The following is a 12,177-nucleotide window of genomic DNA, read 5'->3' on the forward strand; positions in this document are numbered from 1 at the left end:
AAATCAAAGGGGGGATGCAAACAGACATCCCTGCCGGGAACCCCAGGGAATGGGGAGCCCTGGCTACTGGTGGACTGTGTGTAGCCCATTTGCTAACCTGCGTATCTGAGGGGGATACAAGGCATTCCCTCTGAGGTCCAGCTTTAGTATGACATCGTATGTCCAAAAAGAAAAGTAAGTCATTGATACAAATATAGCCACACACATCCACCAAAAGCTATTTTCCAAGCAGTCTTCTCTGCTGTGGGATACAAGACTATTTTGTGTTTAACTTGGGTGGCTTCTTTGCTATATATAGTGCTACAGATTTGACAGCATGGGACCAGAATCTTTGGTTCAGATCACAGCTGCTCTGCTTTCTAGAAGTGTGACTTGAACAAGTTATTAAATTTCCCTTGCCATCCCCATCTGTTAAATGGGCATCATATTAGGGGCCTCCCTTGTAATGTTGTTGCAGGTAGTAAATGAGCTAGTCACCATCTGGAGCATCCCTGGCATCCAGGAAAGTATTTAATAAGCTTACCTATTACTTGAGCAAATGCCCATTTTTATAAAGTCAAATAATTATCCAAGACACCCTAACTGGATAAGTATGCTACAATTTGAACATGATACATGAGCTCAAGATGGGCCCCCGGTTTTACTGAGAAACCCATGTGCCCACACAGTATGTGTTATTAAGTGTTGGCTATGTAGGGCTGACTTGGCTAATGGCCATGTTTTAAGGGCAAAACTTCCCTTGGACTAAGGCAGTGCTCAGCACACTGTTAGCCAGACCCCTCCTTCACTGAACCCCCAGAGCCTCTTCAGAGGGATCTCATTTATTCCCACTGGGCTTTGGTCTTTATTGAGAGAATTCAGGATTTAATAAAAAAATCACTGTGAGCCATCTCTGTGGCCGCTTATAAAGTAATAACAGATAAGATCTTAAGGCTCAGCTTGTCGGCCTCTCTGGCATGAGACAGTTTAAACCAAAAAAAGTAAATAAAAAGCTCTGTCTAGTACACAGTGTGAATTCCGACTTTAAACAAAAATGAACTTTGATAGTAACAGCTCTTTATTCACTGGTATTGGCATCTCAAATAGCCTTGAGAAAAATTGTCAAAAGCAAGTGAAATGAGGCCTGCCTTCTTCACTGCACAGGTTGTGGATTTTGGATGCTCAAGGAAACAACCTTGACTATCTTCCTGGACCCAGCAAGGTTCTGGGCTGTGGGAGGAGTAACAGGAAGTGCTGTCCCTGGGCTTCAGACTCGGGGCGCTGCAGTCCTTTGGCCGGCGCAGGCAGGCTAACCTCGCTTCTTTGGGTCTGTGTTGCAGGAATCATGTACCGCAAGTCGTGTGCGTCATCGGCAGCCTGCCTCATCGCCTCGGCTGGGTACCAGTCCTTCTGCTCCCCAGGGAAACTGAACTCGGTGTGCATCAGCTGCTGCAACACCCCTCTTTGCAACGGGCCCCGGCCCAAGAAAAGGAGCAGTTCTGCCTCGGCCCTTCGGCCATGGCTTCCCAGCACCATCTTGCTCCTCAAGATAGCCCTTTTCTCTGCACACTGCTGAAGACGGAAGGAGATGTCAGCCCCTCCTGCATTGTTCTTCTGGCCTGCCCTCCCCTGCTCCCCGAGATTCTTCTGGGTGTCCTTTTATTCTGGATAGGGAGGGGAATCTGTTCTTTTAGTTCCTTTGGAAACAGAGAGCTCAGTGTAAAAAAAAAAAAAAAGGAAAGAAAATCCTTGTGAGCTCTGAATACATAGAGCTTGAATTTTTGGTGTGTCCTGGAAGGAAGGAAGGAAGGAGGTGGGATGCAAGTTGGCCCCATCTGTAATCAGAGTTGAGGCCAGGCTGGCAGCATCAGCTCTTAGTTGACACTTCAGTGGCTGGCTGCTCTTCCCAGGCCGGTCTTCCACTCCTGTCCCTGATGGGAGCACAGTTTCTTATACCACTGCCGCGTGAAGGTAACATGGCTTTCCTGTAAGGAGTGCTGCTTAGCAGTCCAGCCTGCCTTCCTCAGCAGTCACACTTCGTGCTCCTGAAAACCATTCCTGGTGGCAGGGTTGGCTGGTTTCGTCTCCAAGTTGGGTTCTGGTGACTCGCAACTCAGCTCCTGAGGCTTAGACTCGGGCTTGGCCTCACTATGAAAAGTGCTTAAGAAAACCTTGTTAGCTCTTGCAGAGGAACTGCTGCGCCGGGCAGCCGGCAAGATGAGCGGGCGGCGCGCGGAGCGGGCGCTGTCCGTGGTGGAGGCCACGTGGGCGCGCAGGTGCTTCTCCTGGTTGGCGTGCGGCAGCGTCAGGCGGCAGCGCAGCACCTGCCCGAACACGCTGCGGAACTGCTGCGACGACACGTTGTACAGAAGCGGGTTGACGACGGAGCTCAGGTAGAAGAAGGTGTCTGAGAAGGGGAGGAGGATCATGTATGCCCGGAAGTAGGACTTGGTCCAGTCGTGCTTGGGTTTGGCCGCGGCCATGATCCTCCGAACCTGGTTGGGCATCCAGCAGACGGCCAAGGTCACAACAATCAGCCCTGAGCAGGCAAGAGGGAGGGAGAAAAGAGGAAGCAAATCATAAGGCCGATGACAAGATATACCCATAAAATATTTAGTCCCTCAGTTCTGTGCTTACTGGCAGGGAAATGATACCAATTTTTCACGTTGTGCTTGATGGGCTTTTTTTTTTTTTTTTTGCCACTGGCAAAAAAGAATTTAACACTGTTTTCAAGGCCAGGGGAGTTGACTGTGTTAAAGACCATTAAATGCTTTAGACAAGTTATTTATACCTGTTGATACCTGTTAATTTAAAGTGTTTTCATTGCTGTTAGTGTATCTAGAAAAATCTTATGTAGTCCATAAATCTTGTTTTGTCCTTTAAAGAATAGGTGGATACAGTATAGCCATATCAGATGAAGTAATATTTGTAAAGAATGTTTGCATAGAGGTGATCCAGTGATATTTTGAAGACAAAGGGATGTGGCATTCTTTTGGTAACAGAGAATTATATTTAGTGACATTAATTGTGCATTCCGTTTCAGGGGAGGCAAAAGCAGGAGTCACTGAGAGTGTGTTTTGGACATATATTTAGTAGGCATGTACACCTGTAATTACAACATTCATATCTGCAATAGCACTTCTGTTTCTTTTCAGATGTTTTTAGCTATGTCATATCTTCCACCCTTACGGGGGAAAAAAGGTAATTATCTAAAAATAATGGAAAATATCTAACTTCAGGTTCATAACTCACTAGTTCACTTTTTGTTGCACTAAGCTGTACTGTCAGTGGCCCAGGAAAGATCAGGCCCTAAAAAGATGCCCCCAAGAGGATCAAAAGTTGACTACATGGACAGACATTTTCATGCCCACGTGTTTGCATTCTAAATTACACCATCACTGCTCTTTTTACAACCTTTGACAGAGAAAAAGATGCCGTGTGATACTATCACACAGTATTTATCCACAGTGACCAAAAGCATCAGTAAAACAGCAGATGAAGATCAGGCACCTGCAGAACATGTGCTCTCATCTCTCTAGGCACCAAGACACCAAATGTAAGTTGCTATGTAAACAGCTGATATCTTAGATGTGTTTTAGATTTTTAAGAAACTCCTCCTCTCCTAAATTTAAATAGGAAGAAAAATTCATTCATATTTTCATACCCTCTGATCTTCTAGGAAATTAGAGAGACGTGATTGTTGGCAATGACCCCTTCTTGCCTCTGATAAATAGTAAATATTTCATTAATGTTCCAGGAAAAACAGCTCTCTTTACCCATCTGGGGTTGGCCCTCCCACACACACTCAAGTGAGAGGCCCTGGTTATATTCTCTGGCATTGAAATTCCCCAGTCCCCCCATCAGTAAATCCTTCCACTATCCCAGCTGTCAGCAAAGAGGGCCCAGGAAACCTGTTCCCCCTGTTAATTTCCAAGGGTTTCTCCTGTCCAGATTCAGCCTGAACTTGAAATACGAACCAATTTGCTTCTTTCCTTTGAATTTCCTACCCTTTTCTACCCCCAGAACACTCAGTAAATCTAAAAATAAACTAGGCAAAGTAACATATCGATCTGATGAAAGGCAAAAAAAATCACCTTAAGCGTACATTCTGAAACACCTAGTTACAGCTGCTGGATGAGGACAAAAATCAACATTTTTCTGATTATTAAAAAAAAAACTGCATAGTAAATCAAGGAGTTTTTTCTTTCATTGCTCTGAGAGGGATGGGTGCATCCAGCCACCTGCACTATTCCAAGTGTGTTCTTATTCTTGTGTCTCCTTGTTTTTATCTCATGTAGCTCTGACTGAAAAATTCATCTCATTAATTGTGAAGGAGCCAGGTAGCTCACTTTACCTAAGGGGAGCCAGATATCTTTACCAAATTTTCAATTTTTTCCTCTTGCCACTGAATTTCTGGAAACAAGTAACAACCATCTTCATCGAAGGTCTCATCTCTTAGAACACGGAACCTGAACACAGGGTTTTAGATGGGTTGCTATACTCCACTGTGGGAGGTTGTACTTCGGGAGGCAAGAAAGAGCCACCTTGTAGTTACCATGGGTTGAACCTAGTACAGCTTCTAAAGCAAGGAGAAAGAAAAGGCGGCTGTGTGGGCAGAAGGAAAGAACTTCTACAGTTTTGCTTCTCCTGTCCGTCCTCTTGATCTCTTGTTTACGTGACCCTCATTCTCCCATTACCTTCACCCCCTTTGCCTGGTATCAGTTATCCTTGAACGACCATCCCATCAAATGAAGCAGAGTTCCATGAAAGAAAGACCCAGCGACCCAGGTAGGAGGCAAGGGATGAGGGCAGATGAAAGACTCTGGCTGGTTTAGAGTTTTAGAATTCTTGCCCCAACAGTTATAGTAGTAAGTAGGGGGGACCTTAGTCCAGTCCTGGGGTCCCCAGCCTCTGGGATCTAATGCCTGATGATCCGAGGTAGAACTGATGTAATAGAAATAACAGGCATAGTAACTGTAATGCACCTGAATCATCCCCCAACCTCTGTCCATGAAACAAAACCAGTCTCTGGTACAAGAAAGATTAGGGACCACTGCCCTGGTTTGAATAAATAGCAGAAGATGGGGCACCAGACTAGAGATTTTCCATTGATGAGAAAAAAGAAGGCCAAGTTTAGACATGGAAGAAAATACAAATTTTGGAAACAAGGAACTTAGAAATGGTCAACGTCTAAAAGATGAGGCATCAGACAGGTCATAAGATGTAAGCAAGAAGGATGCTAATTGCTTACTGTGTTTTCCCTCTGTTAGTTTCAATACTTAGTGCTCTCTGCTAATTTCCTGTGCATTTCTCATGCCTGCTAAGATAAAAACTGCTCTTATCTTCATTTTATAGATGAGGATATTGAGTCTCAGAGGTTAGTTACCCAAGGGCTATAGCCAAGTCATATGCTTACTGGACTTCAAAATCCACAACCTATATTAATTTTTCTCTTGGACACTATTTTCTCTCATTTTCAGTATGAAAAATAAAACACAAGCAATAAAGTAAACATGGATCCCACTATACATAACAGGTATTAAATAAATAGCACTGTCCACCAAAACGGTGCCATATCTTGTCATTTTAAAATCTCAACCACATTTAAAAAGGTGAGATCAATTTTAATCCAGTATGCCACGAATATCATTCCACACATGGTTTCAATGATGTGTTAACCAATCAAAATACTTATACAGTGTTTTACATTTTTTTCTTACTAAGTCTTTGAAACCCAGTGTAGCTTTTATAGCACGTTTCAGTTGGGACCAGTCTCCTGTGGTTAGTGGCTGAAGGAATCCTTCATTCCCCCTCCCCAAAGCAGCAAGGCTCCTTCTTTCCTCCTCTTCCCAGTCCCGCCATTGCCCACTACCCAGCCACATCCCCAGAGAGTCCTGCCAAACCAAGGAAACCCCAAGGAATCTCTCACCCAGCCTGTATTTATCCTCCTAAGAGCCTGACAGTGCAGGTAAACCAAGGTTTAATCTGGATCCTATTTCTCATTACACATTTTCAGCTATAGCATAGACCAAGTCCATCCAATCTTTTCCCATAAAGCCTTCCCTATAAGGTATGACAAATTATTTAAAGCCTAAATTCTGAAAGCACACAATTTTACATTCTAAGCCTTGCATAATCATTCTGGAATAACACAGACTGTGCCAAATACCTGCCAGAGCTGCTCGAATAAACTTCCCTATCTCAACTGGAGGTGGGGAAGATAACTGGTACCTTTCCTCTTGTGCTTTGAAAGATGATTTTGTGCTAGGAAAATGAAGCACTGGCCACATAGGTACAGCCAATGGCCAACGTAAAGTGTATGCCCAGAGACAGTGTGATATACAGGTTAGCCTTGGTGAGGAGGAAAGAATCAAATTAGCCCCCTTATAAACTTGTTGTTTTGTATTAACAGGTAAATTGCTCATGTTTACATTTGAAAACAAAAGTTCATTATTTTAGATGACACATTGCTGAGAATAAACACCATATCCAACAGTAACGTTTTATGTTGGTGGTTTACAACTGGTTCAGCTCCCGTCTCCGCTTCTCCAGAGCTGAGACAAAGCTTTAAAATTGTATTCATGCCTTAATAGAGTATATTAAAGATTTGACCAAATTTACGTTGGGCTCCAATCAATTTGGACTTGTATATTACATTTGGAAAAATCTATAATGCTGTGGTCTGTGTAGTATAATGTGTAGCCTGCAGATAAATGACTTTAGTGTGAACATGAATGACAGTCAGTGAACTGAAGTCAGTCCCAAAAAGCAGGTAAGCCGTTCTAAGGGAGCTGTTGATGGATCTGTGTTGTACTTCAGGTTTAGGAAAGGCTTCATATCTTACCTGTTTTTCCACATAAAGTACTTCCATTTTTCCTCCTTGATCACTACACTGACAAGAGCCATTAGATGGTGACACAGAGTTATTCTCAGCAGAGTAATGTTGTTTAAAAAACAGAAGTAATGCAGATGTCCAACAGCGTCCCACACTGCATCCTGACATTTCAACAGCATTCAAGTCAGCCTGCCTGGCTCAGTCTTCAGAAGTGCATTAAGCTATGCCACCCGGGATGTGGCAGCATCATACATCTGACACTGAATCCTCTCCCCTCCAATCTTTAAAGTGAAGGTAACTATTTGTGAGTCCCTTAGAAATGGTTCATCTTACAGTCATCAGAAGGAGAACCTGGAGACCAGTTAGAGATGCCCTTGTCCTACACGAGACAGAACTGAGGCTGTCATTCCCCTAAAAAGATCTCACAGGTCAAGGTGGCAGGACCCCTGCTACCTTGCCACACTGCTCAAACACTGGATTCCACTTGAGATTGACAAAGAAGGCCTTCATTATTTTTAAATGTAGTAGGATTGTTTTGTCTTTCTCTTTTTGACTCAAGGGCTGACCATTCACAGCGTAGAATGCAGTGAGAGGCAGGTCCATCTCAGACACCAGTTAGCATGACACCTTCAGACACTGGATTCTGCTTTAAAACCAAGTCTCTTAAGAACTGACACATGATAAAGCTCTGGAGCACATATATTCCCCCCAAAGGAAGTTGAAGTTTACCCAAAGGAGCTGAAGAATGTTTGCAAAACAAAATGATTCCAGGTGATGACCTGATGAGCAAGTCTATAAGGACACCATCTAATCATCCATTTGCCTCCCCCCCAATCTATCTTATATAAGCACGTGCTGCCAAAGAATACATAGCTTCTACTAAGCAGAAAAGATCTGGAAATTCAATCTTCCGCCAAGCAAAGGTATTTTGTGTGAGTTCAAGAAATCTCAAAGATTGACTCTTCCACCCATCTCATTGAATCATTGAAGCCTTGGGCAATGTTGAGAATGATTTAGAATTTCTTTGATTAGTAGAGTTCTCCATCTTCTTCCTGCCTTATAATATTCTAACTTCTCCCTAACCCTTACCACAGTAAGCAGGAGTAAGACACCCCCTATCCAAGGCACCGATGATAAAAAGCTGAGAAGGATGAGGCAACCAGTCTGGTGACTTTTCACAAAGGGTCATAAGAGCAGACCCTGGCTAGAACATCATGGCAGCAATGAACAACGCTGGCTGGCCTTCCCACAGGTGGGAACACTCACAACTAAAGGAGAGTAAGAGTGGGTCAGTTCGGCCTTCCCTGGTGGCTCAGTGGTAAAGAACACGCCTGCCAACACAGGTTCGATCCCTGGGTCTGGAAGATCCACTGGAAAAGGAAATAATAACCCACTCTAGTATTCTTGCATGGGACCATGGATATAGGAGCATGGCAGGCTACAGACCATGTGGTACCAAAAGAGTCAGAAATGATTTAGTGACCAAACAAGTTAGTTCTCCTGGAAAATGGCAGCCAGGTCAAGAACACAGCGCGAGCGGGGCTGGAGGAATCAAGGGCCACGCCGCTTCCCGAGAGCCGGCCAGAGCAGAGGGGTGGGTGGGGATGGCGAGAGAGCAAGCGCCTCAGGGTCTGTGGGCAGTAAATTAACCCACACCTAGAAAGGTGGGCGGCAGCTGCTTGTCAACTGACATTTAAACAATTGCTAGTGGAAAGTAAGCACATGGCTACTTGAATGAAGAGCCAGGAAGAGACAAGTATATCCAGTAACAGGCTTTAGTGTTTTCTTGATTTACATCTTTGTGTTCGCCAGTCTGCTCCTGCCAGCCAGCTGAGACACCGATCTCTCTCTCTGACTTTGACTCCAAGAGCCCAAACCAGTACCAACCTTGATTTAGTCTCTGGCCTCTAAGACAAGCTATGAGGGCTCCCCAAGTAGCTCAGTTGGTAAAGAATCCATCTGCAATGCAGGAGACCCCAGTTCGATTCCTGGGTCAGGAAGATCCGCTGGAGAAGGGATAGGCTACCCACTCCAGTATTCTTGGGCTTCCCTTGTGGCTCAGCTGGTAAAGAATCTGCCTGCAATGTGGGAAACCTGGGTTGGGAAGATCCCCTGGAGAAGGGAAAGGCTACCCACTCCAGTATTCTGGCCTGGAGAGTTCCATGGACTGTATAGTCCATGGGGTCCCAAAGAGTCAGACACGACTGAGCAACTTTAACTTAAGATGAGAGTTCTCAAAGAGGAGGCTCCTAGGGCATCAGCACCGCCTGGAACTCGTGAGAGCTGTACAAGTCAGACCTGCTGAATCAGAGACGTGGGGGCAAGAATCCGCTGCTTGGTGCTGATGCTCAAATTTGAGAACTGCTGGCCTAAGAGCAGCAGAAATCGAGGCAGATTGTGGGCATCTGTGTGGCCCCATCACTGATACAGACTTGCCTTTGAAGCATCACATTTGAATGAGTGGAACTCTGAGCTGGCAGTAGCTCAGAAATCCCTCCTCTGGCTCCTCCCCTTCCTTCCCCATCCTTTCCTCTCCACCCCTCTCTTTACTTACATGTATCTCCAGTAAGAAAAGCACCTCTCATTTCTCTTCCCTCTGCTTCTTCCCCTCTTCCCCGCTCCATCTTTCCCCCAAGATCGCAGTAACTAAGCCATATCCAGCCTTGCTTATGTCACTGCACACACCTCTTCCATTTTCCCCCACAGCTTTGAGATCAGGACTGCATCACCTGCAGGCAAGTCCCTTAATAGCTAACAGGTGGCTTCCTGGAAGGACAGTCACCATTCATTGCTGTTTGCCAAAGGAGAGTGGGGGGCTTTGGAAGCAGATGGGGTGTGAGGAACATAGGTGATGGCCATGCACGGGACACCCCCACGTGAAGAGCTCCTCCCTGTTCTGTGTCCTCTGACCCTGCCAGGACTCGCCTGGACACCTCACAGTCATATTTCTCATGAGCCGTCAGCTTAAAGACCTTTATTTAAAACTCTGATCTACCACCTTATTCTCCCTGCCATTGAGAAATGGTCTCTGGGAGAAGCTAGAAGAGCTGTTGGGATTTGGTTTTCAGAGAAGAGGCCAGGTCACAGCTTTAAAGTAATGTAGAGGCCACAGATGGCTGCTTCTGTCCGTGAAGACAGATGGTCTGATGTCCTGTCCCTGCCCTAATTGTTTGATGAAGCCCAGGAAAAGATGGTTCCCCCATCCCCAGTGTGGCTCCATCCACTATGTAGAGGCCAGGGACCCAGATTCCAGATGGCCTGCAATTTGCTAAGCATGACATCCATCCCACTCTGCTCTGCAAGCTTCAGTATAAGAAGACAAACTCTAAATCGCAGTAACAACATAAATATCAATATTTCTAAAATACGCCCTCCTGTCTGGGAGCTGTAGGACACCCACTTGCACTCCAAGTAAGCCGCATTTAGGGTCGTCATTGTGGTGTAGTGCCTCTGTTCCTTTATGAATGCATGGTCAGTGATCAACTGGAATCTGTTAAATAAATATTTTTCTATGTGGGTCTCAACTGTATGCAGCTGTGTGGTTTTCTGAATCAGTGTGTGTGTATCTGTTCTGAGTCAGTTGATAGTGATGTCCCTGGGTCTGGGGTCACTACCAGAGCCCATGAGTGAAGCTGAACACTTCTTCCTTAGTAACGCACAGCCTGGGAGTGGGTGGTGGTAATGGGGACTGTGTTGCCCCCCACAAGCATGTGGGGGGAGGCAACAGATCATGTGATGACCAGCCGTCCTCTCCAGATCATCAACTCACATCACCCCTGTGGCGATGACCATGCCACTTATAAACGCTGCTTCATGGCTGAAAAGCTGCAGTTTCTAATAGGATTGAGTTCTCTGCAAATGGTAGAGAATTAAAATCCCAGAATGCAAGCACTGAAAAAAAAAAAAAAAACCTCAGCCATGAATCCACCGATGAGCCTGCAAAAGCCCCAGAGAAGTGCCAAGAGAGGCCCCCAGTTCACCCAGCCCAGGAATCCAAACATCAGGCCTCCTAGTCTCATGGTGTTTGCACTGGTCACAAGCTCCCCTCAGACCCAATGAAACCAGGCTACTCATGGATGGTTCAGCCAAGCCCAAACAGCAGAGGCAACACAGGCATTTCAGGAGCGCAGATAGGTGCCAACATGCCAGTGGATCCTGGTTCCTGTTTGTGGTCCCTCTGTGCAGAGGGACTGGGATCCTGGGAGAACCAGCATTGAGTGCTTGTGACAGACAGTCCAGGCCCAGGTGGGCCAAGCAGCCGCCCAGTCTGTTCTTTCTGGTCCCCAGGCCGCCACACACACTGATCCCTGTGCCTGGACCACATCGTCCTCATGCTCTTCTCTTCCTCCTCTCTCCCTCTCCACTCCTCTCACCTGACTGCCATGCTGGATCCAGCTCTTACAAGTTTCCACATAGTGCCACTGCCTCCAGGAAGCCTTCCTGGTCTCCACAAGGCTCTATCAGTTTCCCTGCTATGAGATCACCGGCACCTTTACCACCAGCCCCTGTCATCAAGGACACTGTAGTGTCAACTAGACTGTAAACTCCATGAGGTCAAGATGTTCCACCTTCACTATCCTGTCCTCAACACCTAACAGAACATCTTTACAAAGTAATTGCTCAATAAACATTTGTAGGAGGGAGGGGGTGTTGGGAAGTTAGATGAGGGGCTGGAGAAGAGAACGTTTAACATGCATTCACCTCATGTATATAGAATTCATTCGAAGCCAGCTTCCCCATCCAGAGGGGGTCAGCACTGTCTCCTGCTGCAGGGCCCCTGCCTGGATTATTTCCATTCCCATCCTGAGGAAAGGAGGAGGAGAAAGTAGGACTTGGAAGAAGGGGCCACCTTTTCAACCCAGCAAGGCCAGAACCTCCAGGCCCCAAGAGGAGGTCCAAATAGGGCTGAGAGTCTTGGGTCTGACAAGTGCCTTTAGACACGAGCAGTTTTAGTCTCCCAGTCCATGTGCAGTCCTGAGTTCTCCCTGCTATAAACCTGTTTTAGTCTCCCAGTCCATGTGCAGTCCTGAGTTCTCCCTGCTATAAACCTGTTTCTTCTGTTTCTCTCCAAGGTGGCCTCCTGGGGTAGAGAATACAAGTGAGGATCATCGGGAGAAATAGGATATAGAAAAGACACATGTTGGAGGACTTTCTTTTGCCCCAAAATACTTCACTTCAGGGACCCCCATCAGTCACAGCCTCCCGTGAAGATGCTGCAAGTCTTTATGAGAGAAGCTGTAGCCACAAACCCAAAGCACAAGGGTTAGGGTTTGAACCAAAGGGGGAAACTCATAGAGAAAAGAAATCATTGAGAAGAGCATCTGATAAAGATGGAGGGAGACGTTTTCTACATTATACAGTGT

At 45.9% G+C, this 12,177-nt stretch overlaps 2 protein-coding genes across 4 annotated transcripts in view; one reads left to right on the forward strand and one right to left on the reverse strand.

Annotated features, from left to right (window-relative positions):
• The window catches only part of LYPD1 (LY6/PLAUR domain containing 1), a 64,273-nt gene extending 53,930 nt beyond the window's left edge, over nt 1-10,343 (forward strand). For all 3 annotated transcript variants that reach the window (XM_070476304.1, XM_070476302.1, XM_070476303.1), the window contains one exon: nt 1,320-10,343. In XM_070476304.1, the coding sequence (XP_070332405.1) occupies nt 1,320-1,555 (236 nt within the window). In that variant the 3' untranslated portion in view covers nt 1,556-10,343. The remainder of the gene's footprint in view (nt 1-1,319) is intronic.
• GPR39 (G protein-coupled receptor 39) overlaps nt 1,040-12,177 on the reverse strand; it is a 339,661-nt gene continuing 328,523 nt past the window's right edge. Inside the window, exon 3 of the mRNA XM_070476301.1 lies at nt 1,040-2,518. Within this exon, the coding sequence (XP_070332402.1) occupies nt 2,010-2,518 (509 nt within the window). The 3' untranslated portion in view covers nt 1,040-2,009. The remainder of the gene's footprint in view (nt 2,519-12,177) is intronic.

This window comes from Odocoileus virginianus, chromosome 13 (assembly GCF_023699985.2).
Source record: "Odocoileus virginianus isolate 20LAN1187 ecotype Illinois chromosome 13, Ovbor_1.2, whole genome shotgun sequence".
In the NCBI taxonomy this organism is placed as follows: Eukaryota; Metazoa; Chordata; class Mammalia; order Artiodactyla; family Cervidae; genus Odocoileus; species Odocoileus virginianus.